Source organism: Cheilinus undulatus, linkage group 9 (assembly GCF_018320785.1).
Source record: "Cheilinus undulatus linkage group 9, ASM1832078v1, whole genome shotgun sequence".
Classification (NCBI taxonomy): domain Eukaryota; kingdom Metazoa; phylum Chordata; class Actinopteri; order Labriformes; family Labridae; genus Cheilinus; species Cheilinus undulatus.
This window is the reverse complement of record NC_054873.1, coordinates 22,547,400-22,570,482: the sequence shown is the minus strand read 5'-3', so window position 1 is coordinate 22,570,482 and position 23,083 is coordinate 22,547,400. Positions and strand designations below refer to the sequence as shown.

The 23,083-nt window shown below is 38.2% G+C and overlaps 2 protein-coding genes across 2 annotated transcripts in view; one reads left to right on the top strand and one right to left on the bottom strand.

The window, feature by feature from the left end:
* Positions 1-103: 103 nt before the first annotated feature.
* aagab (alpha and gamma adaptin binding protein) lies at positions 104-4,179 on the bottom strand. The gene is made up of 10 exons (XM_041795637.1): positions 4,020-4,179; positions 3,534-3,724; positions 3,341-3,437; positions 3,167-3,256; positions 2,967-3,050; positions 2,787-2,866; positions 2,516-2,609; positions 2,246-2,350; positions 2,031-2,080; positions 104-1,723 (listed from the first exon to the last, which is right to left on the bottom strand). The coding sequence occupies exons 1-10, from the start codon at positions 4,111-4,113 to the stop codon at positions 1,646-1,648; spliced, it is 963 nt and encodes a 320-aa protein (XP_041651571.1). The 5' UTR covers positions 4,114-4,179; the 3' UTR covers positions 104-1,645.
* Positions 4,180-4,718: 539 nt separating this feature from the next.
* iqch (IQ motif containing H) overlaps positions 4,719-23,083 on the top strand; it is a 29,976-nt gene continuing 11,611 nt past the window's right edge. Inside the window, exons 1-14 of the mRNA XM_041796238.1 lie at positions 4,719-4,769; positions 5,571-5,693; positions 5,804-5,901; positions 6,008-6,083; positions 6,220-6,348; positions 9,361-9,451; positions 9,703-9,789; positions 11,779-11,978; positions 12,103-12,642; positions 16,260-16,326; positions 17,226-17,309; positions 17,402-17,583; positions 18,483-18,755; positions 18,879-19,067. Coding sequence (XP_041652172.1) covers positions 4,719-4,769; positions 5,571-5,693; positions 5,804-5,901; positions 6,008-6,083; positions 6,220-6,348; positions 9,361-9,451; positions 9,703-9,789; positions 11,779-11,978; positions 12,103-12,642; positions 16,260-16,326; positions 17,226-17,309; positions 17,402-17,583; positions 18,483-18,755; positions 18,879-19,067 — 2,190 coding nt within the window. The remainder of the gene's footprint in view (positions 4,770-5,570; positions 5,694-5,803; positions 5,902-6,007; positions 6,084-6,219; positions 6,349-9,360; positions 9,452-9,702; positions 9,790-11,778; positions 11,979-12,102; positions 12,643-16,259; positions 16,327-17,225; positions 17,310-17,401; positions 17,584-18,482; positions 18,756-18,878; positions 19,068-23,083) is intronic.

Sequence of the window (23,083 nt, the reverse complement as noted above, 5' to 3'; positions counted from 1 at the left end):
AATTAAACATTGAGTACCAGGTACTTTGCCTATATTGGTTTATCTGTATTGAAGAAAGTGTTGATTATTTCATTAATCTTGTAATTGGTGTTGTATCTATTTTAACAAAATATAGACATTAGCACCACTGTGTCTCAAAAAGAACCCTTGTATGAAAACTATTTTGCTCAGTGAAAGAGACATTTTATAAGTTATTTTTGCATACTGTCCTGCATGGGAATATATTTTTTTTATTGCCTCAATTTGATTGTACATAATATTTATAGCTTGTGATTTCTTGTAGTTGTATTTGCTTGAAATTTTGGACCTGACTGACCTCTAGCATGACAAAAAAAAAAAAAAAAAACTTGCTTTAATGACCCAAGACTTGGTCTGCTTTAACGCTGGCATTTCAAACACAGTCAGCTGGTTCGTACATGACACAGGATCATAGTACCAGCTTTATTGTTATTTCATAAACAGTACTTACAGAATATGACAAAGTATCTACAAGCAGTCATGGTTGAACGGTTGAATTTAGGCACTGTCTGAATCCAGTGTGGATCATCCATTGATGGCATGTTGGGTGGAAACAAATGCAGGTCTTTCACATGTTGCCATCTATTAGCCAATGTTACACTTTGCTCCTTGTTAGTAATGATGCACTTCAAATCTACTGTGTTGATAGGTGTAAGGCTTAAATTCTAGTGGTAGTTTGCCTGTCCAGTAAATGCTGTATACTACATGTAAATTACAATATTGTAAGGCATGTGTTATATGCTCGGTGTCATTGTCTACGAAGCCACCATGTTTAGCTTGCACTTATTCACAGTATAAGACTGAATCTCCATGTTATCTATCTGAAACAGATACATGGCACTTAACTGAAATACTGTGTATTGCAGTGCGTTAGGTAGTTTGAAACTAGTATTAGCACCTGTGTTTCTTGATTTCTTTAGTTGGGGATTTCTGTTCCAAGTCTTATGTACATGGTTTTTCATGTAGCCTAATATTTGTTCTTAAATGACCATTGTTTTGTTATCTGGGAAAATTAATAAATTGCAACCAAGTAAAAAAGACCCTTGTTCTTTTCTCACACATAAATAGAAAACATCCTGAATGTTAATCACACTATTATTACCATTCTGGTAAACAGTCACTCTTAAAAATAAGAGTCAAAGAATTTGAATCACAAGTTTTTATATTCATTTAACAGTATATGCATTAACTGTCTCACAACTCTTCAAGGGATAAGGCACATTATGTCACTTGCAAATATATGTGACAACTGTACCCAAAGGACATATATTTAAGTCAAAGTATACGACGTAATTAGTTTTTCCAGATTCAAGACTATTGTGTTGAGGTTTACTTCGGGTTTAAAAGGGACTCAGGAGAGAAGGCTGAGGATCAGGACTGTCTTTTTGGCTCTCTGTTTCATATCAAGATATTCAAATGCTCCTTACTGTACACCAGTATTGCAATGATTCCGTTTAAAGAATATCAATTTCTAAACATGACTATGCCTACAGTACCATTTGTAAGCATCTCCACTTTCCAAGTGCAAAGACTTTAAGAAGCAAATGGAATGGTGCTGGATCTTGTTTGGAGTCCCAGGAAAGGAGAAGGATCAGGAGAAAGGAGACTGAGTCACACGAAGCTACTTTCAACTTTCCTCCCCTGATGATAATCCATCAATCTCATCATCATCGCCTCCGATGGCCATCCAAAATGCTTTTGCTACCTGGAAAGCAGATAAGGTATGATTATTTTGAAGCAGAATTTACATCTTTATCTATGAAACTCAGTATGCCAGTTGACAATTCACATGACCTGCCACTTTTACTTGTCACATAATTTATCATCTTCACTTTATTTGTTTCAGCTGAATAGACTGACAATTGTGTCATGATTCTTTTTATTACATGTGTGACGTTTTCAAACAGTCAAAAGGTAACTGGTAAATCCTTCACACAAAGAGTGTATGCTAACTATGAACATGAACAGTTGCTGGTCTAAATATATCGACTGGGGTAAATACAGTAACTTACCTTTTCTGCATGAACTTTTCTCTGCTCATGAGGTAATGAAGAAGCTTTGTCTGCAGGTTAAAGTCAGAAAAAAAGGGTAATGAAACATCAACATTGCAATTATTTTAGTGGCACCAATGTGATCACAAAATGCTTTTTTTCAATATGAGGGCCAAAAGAGATTTTTTTTCTTTTGAAAGTGCAATGTTGTTATTGTTGTTTCATTTCTCAATTACCTTTCATCTCTTTTAATTTGGTAAAGAGGCGTTCAAAGTTATCCACATCTGCATCACCAGCTGTGAGATTAGCAAGTTCCTGAATGTCCAAATCAGTCATTGCATCTAAGAGAATCAGAATAAAAATTTTACAAATGCTTGATAAAAATGCAACATCTCCCATCAGCAGAAAATGTTTACTATGGTGAAAATGAGAGAAAAGCCATTTGAGGGCCAACATTATTCAAAAAATAATTTTAAAAAAATTTTCATCATAATTTGTTTACTTACCAACTACGTCTCCCTGTGTGTCTTCATTTGTACTACTCTCTGTGTGGTTAGTCTCTTCACTAACAAGTGAGCCCTCTACTGGCAAGTTGGAGGACTGCATAAGAAAAGGGGTTATGGTCAGCATATCTCTTGAAAAACTGACAAATTGAAAATTCTTTTAAACTAAAAATTCATACATTTTTAAGAATACATTAAAATATTCATTTTTACATCAACAAAGGTAACAAATAATGTTTCCATTAACAGAAAATGATTCCCAAATTAAACTGACCTGTGGATCTTGACAGCTGCGTGGGTTGTTGTGTCTTGAGGCCACCAAACTACTCATAAGACCAAAGCCCTGGTTGTGCCCTTTCAGAGTGAGATAGAAACTGTCACATGCTATTGATTCAAAGTGGTACATAGGAAAGAAACTTGCACAATGTTGCTGAATTGTAGTGTCATCTCTCACCATCCTTCATCTCCACACTTGACCAAACATTGGCATTGAGAGCCTGCACAATTCTTTTTACCCCTGTGGATTCTGGAAAGTCATCTGCCAATATAAACAATAACATCCTGAGTAAGAGGGCAAAAAAATCAACAAAATCTAAATTACGAAAAACTGCATTTGCTCATCGCCACTAAAGTTTCTGCTCTCAGGAAACTCACCATCCTCATCTGGCAGTTCCTGTGGATTTAGCTCTACCAGCTCAAAAGCATGAGCCAAACACCACTGTTGTGCTCCATGTCTGGTGACTCCTTGAAATAAAATCACATTTCAGATTCTAGAAAGTGCCCAGCAAAATTAAATTTGCGTTTTTCCTTAAAAAGAGCTGAACTAACCATTTTCACTGACTCTGTCACACACCAGTATGAGTACCTCTGGAGCAAGGTCTTCCACCACTGATATCCAAGGCTGGAGCTTTTCCAGGCCATCTTTCTGCATACAACATTCGCATATAATACACGTAACACTTGTTAAACAATATGCTATTAAGGGGCCCTTAAGATTAACACCCAAGGATGAGTTACTTACCACTGTACTGTCAAAATAAGCGATGAAAGCCTGCATAGACTGGGCAATCTCCGATGACATCTGAAAAGTGCTTGGAACAACACATAGCCTGACATCTGCGGTATAGTATTTGTTATTGATGGTCCACGGATACCAAACTACCGATTCTTCTCGCTTAACAGGCTCGGGTAAGTCCTTAGAGTTGAGGATCTCTGAAACAAAACCACAGTTGATATAAATCGCTTACAAAACAGACTGCTTGCTTGCTTGCTTTGGATGTGACAGACGACTCGTAAAAATAAGGAGTTCTTAACCTTAACCAGATTCACATAAGCCTTTTACACATAAGCCCCGCAAAATAAGTCCTTTAACCAGCTTGACAACCTTTGACAAACGGGTAATTAACTCCTATATGCGGGTAATGTTCTGTGTTATGCTAGAGTAAGTTAGCTTTACTCAACGTTAGCTTTTTAGCTTATGAGTGCGGTAAAGCTCGGCTAGACTTACGTTTAATCAGCTCTTCTTCTTTAAAACCGCTGCCACTGCTGGTGATAAGCACACATGGAATGGTGCTATCGGCGTTTTCGTCGGTAGTTGACATATTTTAAATAATTGGGACAAGCTTGTCCAACTACTAGCTTGACGTGACGATAGCCAACTTTGCTAACCTTTCAACTTTGACTGAGCGGTGTGACGTAGTTTCCGGTACGACGTTATTCTGCCGAAAAAGTGTTATTGTTTCGACTTTTGACAAATATGTGCATGGGTTGCAACGTGCTATTCATAATTATTAGATTTATTTATTATAAAGTTATGTTATACTTAAAAGAAATTCTAACTAAGGTTCATATTTGATGCGCTTCCAGTGAGACGTAACATTTATCACCTTAAATTTGCCTTAAAGACACACGAGCTCACGGACCATGAATTCATTTCTTTATTTGTACAGTAAATTGTTAAGTAAAGAATAAAGCCGGTTTGGTTTTTTAATCCTATTTTCCGGACTTTTTTCTTTTAAATGTTATTTTTTGCAAACTCCACAGGCACAGTTTAACGCCTGACAGTTCATACTCAGGTTATAATCATCCTACGACGCTTAGTCTTGTTGTCATAGTTACGAGCACCTGAAATTATGAGCACATACAGCGGTTTGCCAAAGGTTGTTAAAGTTAACAACAAAGGGACGAGCCACGAAAATCCACGTCCATGTCTGACACGCTCAGAAATGAACATAGAGTTGGAGCACTTTTATTTCAGGTAAGTGACGTTATTTGGCTTTCTTAAAACTTTTTTAGCTTTACTACTGCGTAGCTTTTGAACCATAGACTATTGTGAACACGCCATACTTGTGCTAATGGCACAAACTGTACAACCATTGACTTTAGCAACTTTTTTTTTAAGTTAAAGTACAATGCGGAAATTACTCCATGTTTAACAACATGTTTAAGTAATTTTCATAATCTGCATGATCTTCATCTAATGCAGTTTTCCCTTATTTGTATCACACAAGTGGCTACAGTAACTGACTCATGGGTGTAGCACAGGGGAGCAAAAAGGGTACTGCTATCAGGGCCCACAGTAGGGAGGGACCCTTGAGAAGCCTGCAATGAAAGTGTGTTTTTATGTTTATTTTCTTAGTAATAACTGTCATTATTGCATCAAAAGCAGCTTAATTAATTAGTCAACAGACTTAAATTGTATCAAATAGAATAAATTAAACTGCTGTCCCTGCCCCTCCCTTAAAAATGTCCAAATGGTGTTGTCCAACAAAGAAAGTAAATTTAATTTAATCATAGTAAAAATATTGCTCATAAATGGGAAAATTATGGTGCAAAAACACATTAAAATGCTTATATATTTGTAAAAATGACGCAACATTTGTTGCTTGGCATTTGTTGCTCTTTCAACATGTCCAGGATATCATTTGTTGTGGATTGTTGCCCCCCCCCCCCCCCACACACACACACATACCTTTGGGATGCTGCATTGAATGAAGCTAAGTGGTGTTTTTCCATTTTAAGCATTTTGTTGAGCTGAGATATCTAATTTATATTACAGGTTCAAGATGATTTGAGGCAACTCAGATGTAGTGTTGAGAAAATCACAGACAATGAGGGGGAAAAATTGCTGGATGTTCAAGCCTTGGACTCTGCTATTCGTGAAACAGAAAGTAAAATCAGGGTAAGGACGATCCATGCAGAGTTAGCTCTGTTATCAATGATGTATTGGACATATTTGACAAAAACAATTAAAGGCATCTTGATTGTTTGGTTTTTTTAAATTACAAATAGAAACATGCAGAGGGATATCTGAATGCAGTGTGCAAGCAACCGCTGATTCTTCCTACCATTGAAGACTCACCAAAAAAGAAAATGCATATTCCAAAATGGTAAGGACAAACAAAAATGTAGCTTCAATCTTAATGTTTGAACTTTGATAATATATGTTTAGAATTGCATAAATCATGGTGGTGATATTGTGATCCTAAATCACAGGAAACCCACTTTGGACATTTTCTCAAACCTGCGCCCTCAGGGGGAAGACCCTCCAGAGGCTTCAACAGGAGAAAAGGTAGATTTTCTTCATGATGATGTTTTAAACTTTATGCCCACTCTAGATAAATAACAGGAATTAAGACATGTATTGTATTATTGCATTCTTGTCATGAATTATATATTTAAATTTTTACTTTATCTGTTTTGTTCAGCGTAAGTCAGCATTAACCACACGGCTGCTGTGTAACCCCGGTCACCCTAAACACAAAGTCCTAATGGAGAAGAAATATGGGATATCACTACCTGATATCCATAAAGGGAGAACTGATGCAGTAAGTAATGTGAATATAAATTTAACAAAGATATTGGGATTTTTTTTCTACCCCATGTTTTCCACCTGTATTGCACTGTACTGAAATGTTATTAATATTTCCATTGAAAATTTTTTTTTTATAAAAAGAACAAGAGATACTATGACTTAAAAAATCCACATGGCTTACAAAAGAAAAGTTGAATACTTATTCTATTTATATTTTCTCTTAAAGTAGTCTATCAAGCTTGTAGGTTATCACTGAGAGTTGAGACTGTACTCTCCATCAATAGTAAGTCTAAAAAGTCTATAAGCCAGTTATGTACAATGCCTATAAAAAGTATTCACCCCTTGGATGTTTTACTCGATTGATTTTATAAATCAATCATGCCACTGTGGAAGATAACTCATTAAATCTGGACTATAAAGGCATGTGGAAGACTCCATGGTCAAGTGGAAGAAAGTTCTTAAGCCTGATGAGACCTAAATGGTGCATTTGGCCCTCAGACAGCTGTATTTGGAAGACACTAAACTCTGCACATCACAACAAATGCACCAATCCACGGTGCACGGTGGTGGCAGCATCATGCTGTGGGGGTTCTACTTGGCAGTCAGCTCTGGAAGGCTTATAAAGGCAGAGGGTAAAATGATTGCAGCAAAGTATTGGAAAATCCTGGAGGACAATCTTATTCAGTCTGCAAGAGAACTACAGCTTTGGAGAAGATTTATTTTCCAGCAAGACAATGACGTGAAACATACAGCAAAAGCTACATAGAAATGATTTAAAAGTGAATGTTCTGGAGTGGCCAAGTCAAAGCCCAGACCTTAATCCAATTCAGAATTTGTGGCTGGTCTTGAAAAGGGCTTTTCATGCCTGATTTATGTGCAACCTGACAGAGCTTGAGCAGTTTTGCAAAGAAGAATAGCATAAAATTGCAGTTTCCATATGTGCAAGCCTGAATGGTACCTTTCCACGCAGGCTCCATGCTGTAATTGGAACCAATAGTACATCTACTAAATACTGACTTGAAATTTTGCGTCACATAGTTTTATGTAATTGATATTACTTTGTAAAATTGGTTTTTAATTTGACATTTGACATTAAAGATGTAAAAAAAAAATTGGGTCAAAAAAGTCAAATTATAATGACCATGATCGATTTATTAAAGTTACTGTCAGTAAATCTCACAACAGCCACTGTAGCACAATTCAGAAGCTCTGCAGGGAGAGCTGAGTGAATGTGTCGTTTCCATTGTAATATGGTGGAAGCAGGACTGCCGGGGATGGACAGGATTAGTAACTCGTATATGGCTGAGACAGTTCCTCCACTAAGATTAGCTTTCTTTAGTTAAGCGTCAATAGCATTTTTAGATCCTGGAATGATTCCTTGAGATGCACTGAAATGTTTTATTGTATTGGTGTCAAACTCATAAAAATGTTAAAAGTGTATTATGATTCATACCCTGCCTCTTTTAAAAGTAATATGGGCCTAAATAAACACTGTGGACTTGAAATATTAATTTAACTGAATTAGAACTTTCAGCCTTTTAATGGGACTGAGGTGGTAGTGTCTTATTTACAGAGCCAATTTCCCCCATTACACTTCAGCTTAATGTTGGAAAAGACTATGATATGAAAACAATAGTATCTTGTCCTCCAGCTGTTTGCTTTGTGTAGCCAGAAAACAGAAAAAATCTCTGTGTTGCTGATTTTAATGGAAACATACAGCACATGCCTCAGGAAAGATTTGATTAGAAAGCATTTGAAGAGCTTCTGCTAAAATAATGATAAATTTGGAATCATTTTCCCTCCCTCTGATACTTACTCCTTTAATCCCAGAACAGTCACTTTATGCTGGAGTGAAGAGTAGTGGCATAGCTCTAAATTAATAGATTGCTTTGAGTTTCATGCTCAGAGAAAAAGTGACATAAAGGTCACCTGGCTCAGTGATGACAGCCAGCACTTCCCAGAGCAAACAGATTAATCTTTGCAAAGGTCGACATTAGTTTAAGATAAATTTTACATCCACTTTCCCAATATGTTGTCCTGAATCTATATCTGACATGAGAAAAAGCAGCCAAGACTGTCACTCTGATATAGGAGAGATGGAAGTGCTGGCTGCAGAAAGCGGAAAACAGCAGATTGCAGCACATCAGCATTCTTCTAAAGAAACAGGCGCCTGATTGCTGTGCTATGGGCTACTGGTTTACAGCTGTCTCAGGACAGAAGAGGGTACCTGGTCCAGCATGCCAATAAGACAGCCGTAGCTTCCCCAACTGCTAACCACTGGCTCTCTGCCTGCTGCCATCTCCTGCAACTCAGGCCAGCTCTTCTCCACTCCATACTTGTGCAAGGGAGTGAGTTTTTGCGTTTTAGCAATTTTTACGCAAGGTGCCACCTTTTTCCCCAACCTCATCCAAAAACAGATGTGTGCCTTTGAGGGAAGACTCTCCCAACACCTGTCTTCTACCTGTGGTCTGTCAGAGAGCTCAGTGGTCTGAGGAGAATGAAGGGAAGGACAGCAGCAGCAAAAACTTTGCATGAGGAGGACTCAGATATAATCTTTTTTATATCTAAAAGGAATTTGAATATTAAAAGTTTTTTAAAAATAGTCGTGTGTTAAAGTAGTGGTGCTTATCATACCTGATCTCAGCCACTTTATGATACTATTGTGATTAATTTAAGGAGATTGTTCATTTTTGCAACTTGGATCTCCTAAGTTCAAAATAAATCCAGAAAATATTTAGTTTGCAAACATATAGGTCTCTTTTTTGTACTCAATCTGCAAGCGTGTTATATGTTTCTCTTGCATATGACTGACTAATGGCTGGCCAACTCCCAAAGGGCAAAAATCTCTCAAGAGAAGAGGAGAAATCTCACTTATGGAGCTCAGATCAGTATACTTTTACTGTGGTCACCAACTTATAGGGCAAGACCAACAAGTACTGGAAAAGGATATGGTAACATTGTCCAGTTTATGTCTTTTTAATTGGATGTGCAGTGTCTGATCTAAAAAACATTGTTTGTTCTGTCAAAACCTCAGAAAACAATCACCGGCCCCATGGTGAGTCATCAGGCATTTGATCCAAAACGCCAGAATAACCTGGCAATGCCTAAAGAAGTCCCGACAACAGGTAAATGTCTCTTATATTGCAGACAAATGTTAATTGATTGTTGTCGTTTACCTTGTAAAAAATGAAAAACTACAAATTCTGTTTCACATTTCTGGGAGCTTTTCTATGTATTTTAATTCTTTTTTTTAATTGATTTATTAATAAGTTTTTTCTGTTACAATCTCATATTTTCCATCTTTCCTGGACTCAGATTTATGTGAACAAGGTTAAGCACTGTTTTTTAAGAATTCATTATTTTACTTTTTCAGCAGTGCCAGACACAAGTTTGCTTCTTATGTCAATTCAGCACAAGGCTGCTTCTCTTCATCTCAGAGAGGATGCACTTTCTTCTAAAATAGGTCAGTTCTTACACAGACTCTACTTAAGATAAAACATTTTCCAGGATTCTTCATCCAAACTTTACATGTTCAAACTCAAAGTACATACTCCAATTTCTCCTAAGAGAAGAAATTTAATATAAAGTTAACTGGTGAATGAGGTCTGGATTGGTAAACATGAAGATATGTTATGTCCTTGGAAATTTTGAAACTTAAAGTGATTGTCTTGAAACAGTTTAGGTCATATATAGGTAGGATTTATCACTCCAATAAAAGAAAATGACAACTTTGTCTTCATTCTGACATTGCTTTCCCTCTCATTGTCTTCACTATGTTTTGTTTGTGACTCTGTTGTAGTAGGGACAGCTTCCACTGGATCTTTTCTCTGTAGTACTAAATAAGGATGCTCAATATTATTAATATATTATCAGTATCGGCAGATAGGAACATTTCTGCCAGTATTAGCCGTAGTAGTAGCCAGGCCAGACATGTTCGGCTCCCAGTAAGCAGCTGGTTATGTCAAATTTCAAACCAATACATATCACTTTGATGAAAAATTTGCACTTTTTATTCATAGTCTCCCTTGTAAATTTTGCAACATGACAAAAGCACATCAAAAAGTGCATAAAAACATAACAACAGAGCTATATTTGAACATAACTTGAGGTTATAGAAGTGCTTTTTTCACCTGAATAAAAATTAAATAAATAGTGTGAGAAAATAAAATGAAATTCTGTTGATAATAATTTCAGTCACATCTTACCCAGGCATATCCTAAAGTGCATTAAAACTAAATTTGCACAGTTGTAGCTACAGTTAAAAAGGACATGTTTTATACTCGGTATCTTGGGGCTACTTTTTTCAGCATCGCTAGCCACGCTTCAAAACAACGCAGTGCATTGTAGCTAGACTGTTGCCAGGCTACGTGGAGTGTTGCGTTCATGGTCTGAAATACTGTGGGAATTCATGAAAACTTGTGAAACCGTTTACCCTCTGCATCTCTGGCATGACCACAGGCTGGGCCACTTGGGGGTTGGTTCTGGGCCTAATGTGGCCCCTGGGTCGCTAATTGAATAGGTCTGCTTTAAAGTATGTCTTAAGTACTGAAATGTGTTTTGTTGTCATCTCTTATCTTTAAATTGTGTGTTTTAAGGACTGAAGCTTTAGGCCTGAACTACATTTAGATATCGATATCGATATCGGTTCAAATTGATCTGTAAATATCTGGATATCAGCCAAAATCCAATATCATGTGTCCCTAGTACTAAGTGAATACACTGCAAAATCATCAGTGTTGATTCAACTCCTATTATGTTAAATTTAAACGTTTTTATGAGTTTATATAGTTCTCACTGGTTTTGAGTTTAATGTACACTTTGGACGGTGTTAATATTTTAACTCTCTTATAGTGTTCATTTTAACATTCACAGGGTTGTTTTTACACATTAAATTGTACTTTAACACATCAGTGTGTTATTTCCTTTCACTATGGGTGTAAATTAGAAGTGTATGCGATTTTAATCATTGACACATTGCAATGCACTTCTCATACTTAAAGATTGCAACTTTTTTTGAACACCTGAAGTTGCGTGTTTTAAAATGAGTTCCCCACCCTTTACTACAAAGCGACTATCTCCGTGGATAACTTCACTTATGGTGCAGACATGTCTAATATAAAAACAACAATAATACAGTTACTACACAGTTACCACAGGCAACATCTAAATACATTTTAAACATTCTGCCCAAGGGCATGGTGGGGAAACTGTTCCGATTTGAATTGGCAGTGGGCAGAGTTTAGATCAATTGACACTCTATAGAGTTGGACAAACACTGATGATTAACACTGTCAAATAACTCCAACAATGAAAGCCATTTAACTCAGAATAGTGTTAGAATTACGCTTTGGGAGTTCACACAGTGTTCAACACTGAGATTTCATCACTCCAGTTTTGCTATGTACCAGTGAGTAACCCCTACTAGAGCTAATTTTAGTATTCATGATTTTAGATCTGAAAAGCTTAAAGCCCAGGCACAACAAGAAGCTTAGATGGGAGGTAGATCCTGAATCCACCACTGTAAGACCTGTCAGAGAATGCACACCTCTCTGGCCCACAAAGACTCCACCTCCTACTACTACATCCTCCAAGAGCCTGGACCACATGGAATCTATCCAAGGCACCAATAATCTCAGCCATGGAACCCCTCAAGTAGGAACACATTATTGTTTCACATTAATGTTAAGAGAAATCTAGAAAGAGAAGTGATCTGAAACAGGTGTTTTATTTTGGGGTACAGTTTGTTCATTGGTTATTCTCTGTTCTTTTGAATTAGCCTGTGCAGATTCCTGCAAACATCAGCAAACACCCCTTCACCATCATAAAAGGACAGATCAACCCAACGTCCACAGATTTCCATCTCTTTAAGCAGAGCTTTAGCCTGTGCTGGAGCAGTGTTCTGGATGCTCTCGAGGCTTTGGAGAAGCTGCTCAGGGACTTTGCTGTGCCTGTAGCCAAAGTGAGCGGGGAACGTTTGGTGGAGTTTGCACTCAGCTGGGATGATGGTTGGAGAAAGGCTCCTCCAGTGACCAGCCTCCTCTCAGTGCTGGAAAACTGGGAGGAGGTTTTAGGCCTGGTTGTACGCCCAGGTCAGCGCTACAAGGGAGAGGGAGGCACAGAGGCAGCTGCCACCCACATCCAGTCGTGCTGGAGGCGCTACTTAGCCCGAACAGCCTACCTGAGCCACTGTCGACACAAGTGGGCGGCAGAGACCATCGGCATCTCATGGTGGGTGCACAATCAGATGCGTTGTGTCAGGAAGGCCCTGCAGGCCCGGCGCTTCAGACAGCTGGAGAATTACCGCAGGAGAGCACAGGTAACAGGCTTTTTAGCCCCCTTTTTCATTCTTTTCTTTTTAGAATTAGCTAAACTAGACTTGGATTTAACATATAAAAACACTGAGTTTGGTACATGTTCCATTCAATTTTTACCAATCAAAATAAAATTACCAGCACAATCTGAAAGAGTTACTTTAGGTCTTGTTTGTAAGACCTTAAAGCTTCTGTTCGGAACTTTCAGTTTGTGTTTTGGGGGACCCTGTGGATAAATTGTGATCTCTCATTTTTTTGCTGATTTTGTTTGATATATGAACAACATATATTATCCTGCTGTCTATTAACAGTCAACTGTATCACTCGTTGTGAATCTTGGATGCAGAAAATCTAAATAGAGATTGTTAGTGCAGGGAATTTATTGCTTTATCCTTCACCTACCCCCTGGCAGCAGTTTTAGTTATTTACAATGACAAAATAGAATATGTAAGATCTTTTCTCTGGTGGAATTATTTGCTTTAGTGTCATATAGAAGTATCAGTTTTCATTTCACTCTGTGTCATAACCTGCCAGAAACCCTTTCTAGATTGCAATTGAAAACGTATTTTTTTTCCAGGGAGGCAATAAAAATCTTTGTCTGAACCTCACCCTGTTAGAGGTGCAAAGGGTTTCAACTATGCAGGATCATCTCCCATGGTATACAGTGCCTATTAAAGCCCCCTTTTCAAAACTGCTCAAGCTCTATCAGGTTGCACAGGGATCAGGTGTGAACAGCCCTTGGTTTTAACTCTTTGGCTCCAAAATATTCATCTTGTTGTCTTTCATCTGCTCTGTGTAGCATTTGTTGTATGCTTCAGGTCATTGTAAAATATATCTTTTCCCAAGCTGTAATTGTGTCGCAGACTGAATAAGATTGTCCTCCAGGACTTTCCCATATTTACTGCTTTCATTTTACCCTATGCCTTCACAAGCCTTCCAGGGCCAGCTGCTGAGGAGCATCTCCACAGCATGATGGTGCCACCACCGAGCTTTCTAGTGGTATTGGTACGTTTGTGGTGATGTGCAGTGCTTGGTGTCTGCCAAACATAGCGTGTTGTCTGAGGACCGATAAGTACCGTTTTGGTGCTTATTGTGCACCGCTTTCACTTGTCTCATTCTTGTACGGTCACTCAGTTTGTAAGGAAAAATTTACACATGAGCCATATTCTTTCCATTTCTTGATGATGGATTTAACTGAACTCTGGGGGATGCTTAGTGACTTGGAAATTCTTTTTGGATCCATCCCCTCACTTTGACTTTTCAATAACCTTTTCTCTGAGTTGCTTGGAGTGTTTTTTTTTTGTCTTTGTAGTGTAATGGTAGCAAGGAATACTGATTAACCAGTTTCTGGACCTTTCAAACACAGGCGCCTTAATACTAAAATCATTTGAGACACATTCACTGCACTCATTTGAACCATATTTCACTAATTGTGAGACTACTAGCACAATTAGGTGGGACTCTCTTGAATTAAAGCAGTCACTTTAAAGGGGGTGTATTTAATCACTAATTTTACCTTACATATTTTTATTCAATTGACATTACTTTGTTGAAATATCTTCTCACTCTGACATTAGGGAGGGTTCTTTTTTACATTTGTTTTAGTCAAAAAGCCATATTATATTGATCATGGTTGATTAATAAAGTCAATAAAAGGTCAAACATCCAAGGGGGTGAATACTTTTTATAGGCACTGTATAATTTCAACCTACAGTAAATGTGCTGCTTTAGTACTTGTGGTCTGAGATGAACAGACTGAACTTTGCTACAGAAGGGAATACTCTTCTTTTTTGTCACTGTGGTCAGTCATTTTTTTACCATGGAGGAAAGTGGTCGGTCAGAAACTAAAATACTTTGCCGAGGTCATTTTCACACCTTCAGGGACCCTAAAGGGGCCTATCAGCTCTCTCCTCATGAATCCAGCCCAAAACATGACTCTGCCACCTGCTTGCTGACGTCACAGCCTTGTTGGGACATGGTGGCCATCCACCAACTATCCACTACTCCTCCATCTGGACCATCCAGGGTTGCACAGCACTCACCAGTCAACAAGACTGTTTGAAAATGAGTCTTCATGTGTTTCTGGGCCCACTGCAACCGTTTCTGCTTGTGAACATTGGATCGGGCGGCCGAATAGTAGATTTGTGCATGACTGCAAGCCTCTGGAGGATCCTACACCTTGAGGTTGGTGGGACTCCAGAGGCACCAGCAGCTTCAAATACCTGTTTGCTGCTTTGTAATGGCATTTTAGCATCTGCTCTCTTAATCTGATGAATTTGTCCATCAGAAACCTTCCTTATTATGCCTTTATCTGCAGGAACCCGTCTGTGCTCTGAATCAACCACAAATTTTTTACGATGATCACGATTAATGTTTCATGAAATATCTAATGTTTTCATTCCCTGTCCAAGACATTGCACTATTTGACACTTTTCAGCAACAGAGAGATCCTTTTTCTTTCCTTCATTGCTTGAAACCTGTGGCCTGCTTAATAATGTGGAATATGTGGAAAAGTGCATTTTGAGGTTTTTATTTTCAAAAAAATTGATTTAATTAATATTGTGGAAAGCAATGTATTGTATTTCAGCTATATATAGTCACATGACACTAAAATCACTTCTCTGTAAATCCACTCAAGTAAAAGTCAAAAGTAATCAATTTAAAGTTTACTCAAAGTACTGAGTAGCGAGTAGTTACTTTTGACACTCACGTGGGTTCTACAATTAAATGATCTTTCCTTAAATTGCAATAACAAATAGAGAATGCGTTTTTTTAGATAAAGCTATTACTTTATAATGATGTAAAATGCTGTTTTTGGATGTAGAAGCATTCTCTCCTTATGTGCTATTGCCCAAATTGTAATTGAAGCCAAAGTATTGGCCACTTCATGTTGTTGACAGAGAGCTTGGACCTCCGCTCATTGACTTTTTTTTTTCCATATTTCATTTTACTTATTTACTATTTTATGCTTTTTAAGATGAAGTGAAGTTCAAAGTTTCCGACAAAATAAACTTATGTAAAAATAACATTTCCAATTTAAAAAATGTACAAAACAAGCAACTCAATTTCAAGTAATATGAGTAAATGTAATTAGTTTTTCCACCTTTGGTCACTTTTTTTCCTACAGCACAAAAAAAAGTTCTATTTAGTACTTCAAGAGAGTGTATGATAGCGCTCTTCCTTAATCTATTACATTTTTTCCTGTTCAGCATAGATGTCATGTCTGTGCTGTCATCTGGGTTGAGCATCTTATGGAGTTCTGACATAATATTAATTAGTACCTACGAGTTCATTTAGTTTAACATCACAGTGTGTGTATACATGAAAAAAATGTATGTTTTCACACTTTAAACATTCATGCCCTGTTAATTAAGCCTGCTAATCTTCCACTAGTGGTAGCATCATGTACCAAGCTGATTGAATTAATTGCAAGATGTTTCTAAAGTAAACGCTTAATTTAATTAAGGTAGTATTTTATGCTTGGTTTGCTGCTGTTAGCCCAGAGATATTGACCTGATGTGTTTTAGCAATGCAGTGATGATGATTTGTGTGTGTATGTGCGTGTGTGTTGATACACGCTCAGGCAGTCCCCTATCTGATCACTCTTTTTCTCCATCCCCAGCATCTGGCAGCCAACTGGAAACACATCCAGTCTTCCAAGAGGACCATTATCCACATCCCTTCATTAGGTAGCTTTCTCCGCCTGCTACGCACACACACACACACACACACATCTGATCTAGCAGCAGTCATCCCCTGTCTCGCCACTCTGCCGCCCCAGTCTGAAGCACTGGTGGAGGCACTCCGTCTCATTCAAATGACTCTCTGCAGGAAAGCACTCACAGGATGATGACAGTCCCTGTGCCAGGGAACTGAACAATTTACTCTCAATCGCCATTTAATTTGCAGATTAAGCAAATGAAAAGCCATTATGTAGAATATTTGCAAGAGGCACAAAGGTCTTATTTTATTGCTTTGCAAAAGAAAAAAATACTAAAAGAGAGGAGGAGCTGCTGTGTTTTTGAACTTGACACAGAGTACATGCTATGATCTGTTCTTGTTCTAATTTCACTGTGGCGCTCACATTTAGACTGTAATCAGGCATGTGCATTGTAAATCATTGAGCGGTTGTCTAAAATTATTAAGCCTAATTACTAGCAGATGGAATGCTTTATTTGCACTCGGGGTGGCTTCAGAGAGTGCTGTGTGAGCAAGGATAATTAGAAAGTTGAACCCCATTGTTGTTAATTAGCATGAATCCAATCATTTAATTACCTTGATTCAGTTGAGGATTCTCTCTCAGGCAGAAATCCAGACAGACATTGAGTAAAATCCTGGAGGTACCACTGAATGTAGCTCAGTGGTGGCTGGACATGGTGCGACAGAACTTCCCAGCACACTAAAGACACTGCACCTGCTAGTTATTACACTAAATTAATCATCAGATCCCTCTACTGTGTGCTTGGACTGAACTAACACAACCCTAATTTTAATGACATGCACATTAAAGGGTAGTTTGAACTAAAGATTCTGAATAAAGCTAATGAAAGACGATGTTGCTCACTGTCTGAATGTCTTGTTCTCTCAGGATTCTCCCAAAGCCAACAACAGAGGTTCAAGAAATTTGACATCTCACAGAACATCCAAATAAGCAGACTTTGTGAAATTAGAGGTGGGTGCCTTTTACAGCTTCATATATCATACAATGAGCACATTAGCTTGCTTGTTCTGATCTGATTTGTGAAGCCTTATGTTTTATTTCAGATGAAAATGTGGAAGTCGTCTACGTATGTCCGTGGCATCTAGGGGAGGACATCTTGCACTATTACAGCAGCCTGCTAAAGTGTGAGCACCCCGCGTATGGGGCTGATGCCACGACAAGTCAAGCTCCATCCTGCAGCAGGCGCTTTGTCATCCTCACCCCTGAGGCGGTTGATTATTTCCCGGTAGGGTCACAGTTTGTGTGTGTGTGTAAACTTTTTCAGCAGGATTTTAAAGCTTTTTAAATAATTATACTATTCTTTTAAAATGCATCTGTATTCTGTGAGTCCTCCTTTTAGAGGATACTGTTTGGAGATTTTACTATAGCAGTCCCATGAGAGCCACACTCTGTTTAATACTTTTTCTTTCCTTTTGCTACTTTTGGAATTAAATATCTTTGTTATTTCAAAGTAAACAAACTAAAGCTTTATTGAGGCATACTTAATTAATATACATTGAAATGCCTCTAGATAATGTTCAGTAAACAATTAAATTGCATACTGGTTTAATTAACTTACTCATTTCATCTAACTGCAGCACTACAAAAAATTCTTAATCCTCTGAATTACCCGAGCGCAATAAAATCAAGGTGCTGTTTTATTGTCTTTTTACACGGAGCCATTTTATCTGTTGTTTTACATCTTTTTGCACCAGATTGACTGTGCACCATGACATGGTCTTCATTTCTGTCTATTGATTTTCCTGCTGTTTTGTTGTTAAACTGTGCCAGACGTGTTGCTGAGATGAATCACTGCTACCCATGGCTGGCAGCGCATTCTGCCAGTGACAGAAGGGATAATTCCATGTGGATCAAATAAATACAGATGTGAAGTAATTAGTTATATTCCCAAGGAGCTCATTGCTAGCACACATTAAAGATGTGAAGGATAGGGGAGGCCTCCCACCGGCAACTTTTATCAATTCAACCTGCCGGAATACAGGAGAGGTCAACACCCTGCTGGCTGTTACAATAATAGATGTGTTGTGTGTACACAGTGATAAATCAGGTCATGGAACAACTCTTGGAAGACACACTTAAAACTCTTAGCTCTGGCAATAATCTTTTTCTCCTCTTCTCTTCCAGACCCATAACATGTGCCTCTCTACACTGCTGAAGTACAGTCCACACACCCTGAAGCGCATCTGGAACCTGATCCAGGGGAAGCAGGCCTATATTGTGGGTGGAGTGGCCCATGTGGATGACCTGGCAGTGGCTGATGAGCTAGGAGTGCCAATCCTGGCTCCAGAGCCGGCTGTTGCACAGCTCTACGGCACAAAGTCTGGAGGAAGGAAAATCTTTGTGGGGGCAGAGGTTGAAGTACCACCTGGTCAAGGAGACATCTACTCACTCAGCCAGGTCAGAGATCAAACAAACAGTTGTATGTCAGACTTCATTAAATGCCTGATAACCCAGAACTATTTTCAGTTTTACCTCTGATTAAATATGTTTTTTAATTCACATTTCCCTGTGTTGTTTTAGCTCCATGAAACACTGGCTGAGCTCCTGACAAAGAACATTGGAGTGCAGCGCTGGCTCTTTAAGATTGACTCAGAGCATGGTGGCCGTGGTATAGCATACTGTGATACATGTCATCTAAGCTGCTATAACTGGGCCCTGCAGAAATACCATTGTTATGGTCCTGAGAAATGGAAGAGAGAATGGATTCAGGTAAAGATTTGTCTCAAAGGACTACATCACTTCCACCACTGTCATAAACTGCAACACCACTTCTTCTTATATACTTACTTTTATGCAATGTTTTATTGAATTTAAGTTTTGTGTTTTAGCTGTGTTTTATTAACCCTATTACTTCTTCCTAAATGGATGTTTTTTACTATTGTGTCTTGTTTTTATGGTTCCTTTCAAAGCAATGGTTTTAGAGAAGTGCAGTACAAATAAAGTTTATTGTTATTATTATTACACTCATACCAATAAGGAGTCAGGCGTTAAAAGTTTCCGTGGTAAAAACTAGATTCTTAACAGATGGATCAAAAGCGGAGGTCACGGCAGGGTCAGAGGGATGTCAGCATTTAGTTCAGTGTGGGTTGTCTAAATGTTACATTCACAATGCTTGTCCCCGTGGAACAATATTTTGAGCATTGTCCCAAGAGCCACAGATTATTAAATCAATAGATAAAATATCTGTTAAGACACACGACCATTATCCATCCTCTGAGGCACACACATCAACTGGTGTCAGTGTGTAGAGAAAAACAAAATCCCATCTAATGTCCTAGGACACCTGGCAGAGACAATAAAATCATAATACAGGCATTATTGTCAACACTGTTTTAGATGTGTACGCCTATATTTATTGAGTTACAATGCTGTTTAGAGCCACATGTTTTTACAGCTGATTTAATTTCTATAAAAATGTCTCAAAGGTTTATTATAAGACAATGTTAATTTAGGCACAAATACTGTGCTTATGGCTTAAAGTCTTAACATTGTAATTGATGTATAAAATATCAAGATTTGGTTTCTCCTCATAAAACAAATAACTTTTAGTCTATGGCCTATTCAGAACAAATAAAATGGGCATAATCATTGGTAAATCGTTCATTTAGTACAGATGCAATCTGTACACAGCGTCTGAGCCCCTGGCTCTTATTTCTCTCGTATGCTTACAAAGTAGCCTTTGATTTTCTGTCATGTGTTAATTACAGTATTTTGCCATTTAACTGGGAGCTTTGTGTAAACTAATTACTGGCTAATGATTGTGGGCTTGAAGCACAACGATTTTGCTTTTTATTCCATTTGAAGGAACAGCAGTCATCTTGAGCTTCTTAATGCTCACTCTGTTTTGTTCCTATTAGTTCGCTCTTTGATTCACTGTGCATGTGCAGTGTCGGGCTGTAATTGTTGTGGCATCAGTGCTGTTAATTATGGCGGAGAGTGGCTGAGCCACAGCCAAGGTCCATAATGGCGGCTGAGGCGGCACAGAAAGTAAATGGGGTTTGTTTCACCAGCTGGGGTCCCATGGAGAGGGAAGAGTGCCGAGGCCCCCAGTGTAGGCCCACTGCCTCGGGGCTTCTGGGCCATATGGACACAACACTTTAACTGGCCTTTATTCTACACCTTGCTCTTTTAATCAAAGCAAAGCCCACATCCTGTGCTCTTCATTGCATCATTCTTTTTGTTATGACATCATCTTGCCCTAAAATGCATTAGTCCTTTAAATGTATCACATCTCCCTTCTGCTGTTGTACGTGTGTTCATTAAAGACAACACTTTGGCTTTTTATGCTGAAAGATTTCAGGACAACATTGTTAATTAAATAGAAAGATATGAATATTTGATATTAGTGCATCCCTTTGCTGTCCTCTCCTCACAGGAGAAACTCTAGATGGATTTTTAAATGTTTAAAATATTTAGAGATATAACACTCATTAATGGAGCACTTTGTTTGAAAGGGGTAGCCCTAATTGCAATAGCCATGACATTTTGTGAATGCAATATATATCTACAATGCTGAATATCTACAAGCATTTAAGCAATAGATGAAAATTGTAGCGATTTCATAAATTATTGATAAATGCAAATTATAAAATCAAGCATTTTAAAAATGTATTCATAATTTAATAATCAACAAGTACATTGTTTACCAAAAAGTAGGAAAATAGTGATGATTGAAGGGATCATAAGTAAGTTAAATATAATAAATAACTTTTACAGCTTAGTGGAATGTCTCCTACCCTTTATAATTAACTGCAAATGATGAGAGGGGATTAGAGATGGTTTCTTGGCCTTAGCCTGCACAAACTGTGCACATTTATTTGTAATTATTGCTCGTCTTGAAGGGCTCAGCATGAGGAGGCTGGACTCACAAGAATGCCAAGTGGTCTTTTAGAATAATATCAACAATCAGATCCCTTCTGGTAATGCAAAAAAGGGTACAACAACAACAGGAGAGAGAAGAGATATCAACACTTCCACAGGAGAGGGTTAGTGGGTTTCTGTGAATATAGTGAGGCCCACAGCCTCCAGCGCTATGTTTCAGCCTGCAGAAAGCCCCCGGGTATCTTTTAGTATTCACACAGAGAGAGGTTAAAGACATGTAGATCTGCACCCATGCTATGCCTGAAGGGGGCTACACACACAACACACACTTAAGCTCTCACACAGCTTGCTTATGGATCATTAGGCACAAGAGGGTAAAAATTACACCTAATAGCGTCAACAGATGGAGTATTTCTTTTTGTCACGCTGTGTACAAACAGATCTTGAGCAACACCTTATTTAGGTTAAGTTTGTCAACGAAATGGGTCATTTGATAATCACTACAACTGAAGAGGCATAGGGACATTAATACAGATGTTTTCTGTCTAAATATTGTGCACTCTGTGATTGCATGCAGGAGTTCTAAAATATAATGCTCCACCTTGATATAAATACTTTGAATTACACATAATAATTCATTTCAATGTTTTCTGTGCTTCACTTTAGCTCTATATATATAACTAAAGTGCAGTTTCTTTGATTTCAGTGCAGCCACAAGTTCTTTTAAGAAGAAGGAATGATGCTGTCCTTGTCACTGACGGTTACAGTCAAACTGAGAGGAAAATAATGCCAAAATATGAGCTAATCTATTATTTTAAATATGAAATCAGCCAGAGGATAGAAAGTAGCAGGTTTGGATGGGAAAGTTGGAGGAATAAATGAACATTTATACCAAGTCTAACTAGTCTGATTATGTCTTTTGTGTTTTAGGGACTGGCTGCGGCTTCTCACTTGTTTCACTATGTAATAGAGCAATCAAAGAAGCGCGGCAACATCTATTTTATTTATGACCAGATTGCTTGGCTTTATGTGGACACCAAGCAAAGCCTGAATCCTATCACAGGGGACTGTACGCAGTTTAAGTCCAAATAATTTATTGCAAAATACCTCTCTCTTTCTTTTCCTCCTGTCCTGCTGTTTCTGTGAACTGCATAGGCAAAGTCCTGGGGTGAGCTTGCTCTTCCGTTGAAAATGACAACCGTTCCCTTACACTTTTTGCCGCACCATTGTGTGCTTTATGGTTTGTATAGGGGGAATCACTGTGTAGCATTTGACCTCGCCTTTTACAGTACTTGAATATGATGATGGCTGTTACATGACTGGAATATCAACAGCATAATCTCCAGTTCTGTCTCCAGTGAAGCCAAACAGCATATAGTCAAACAAAGTAACGCTTTAGATGGAATGATAAAAGAACAAAGACATTATTTCCATTCAGATTCTAGTTGTCTTTCAGATAAGTTTCACATATTTTAATGTGCTGTAATGAATCAAATTCCTCCCTAATGGTCAGACAAATCATTACCACACCCTAAAATATGTTTTTACAAGAGGATACTTCACTTAAATCTTCATTATGCCAATAAAAGCATTCAATTATAGTTGTATCATACAATGTATATAGCATAAAATGACAGCTACAGTCAGAGTAGAGTTATTGTTGTTACTTTAAACATGTCACAGCATTTAGGCAGGAAACAGTGGCCATGAGTTGGCAACGGCATCTAAAAAAAGTGAGAAATTAACAGCGTAATTAAGTGCTGAAACCATTATGGCATTTCCTAGTTACAGAAACAAGAGTGATATCGATCCCAGTCGAGCCCTGATTGATCCCCAGATAGATGGGGTTAGCTTCGGCATTCATCAGCTGCCCAGCAGAGAGAGTTGTTATTGAGGGCAGGTGC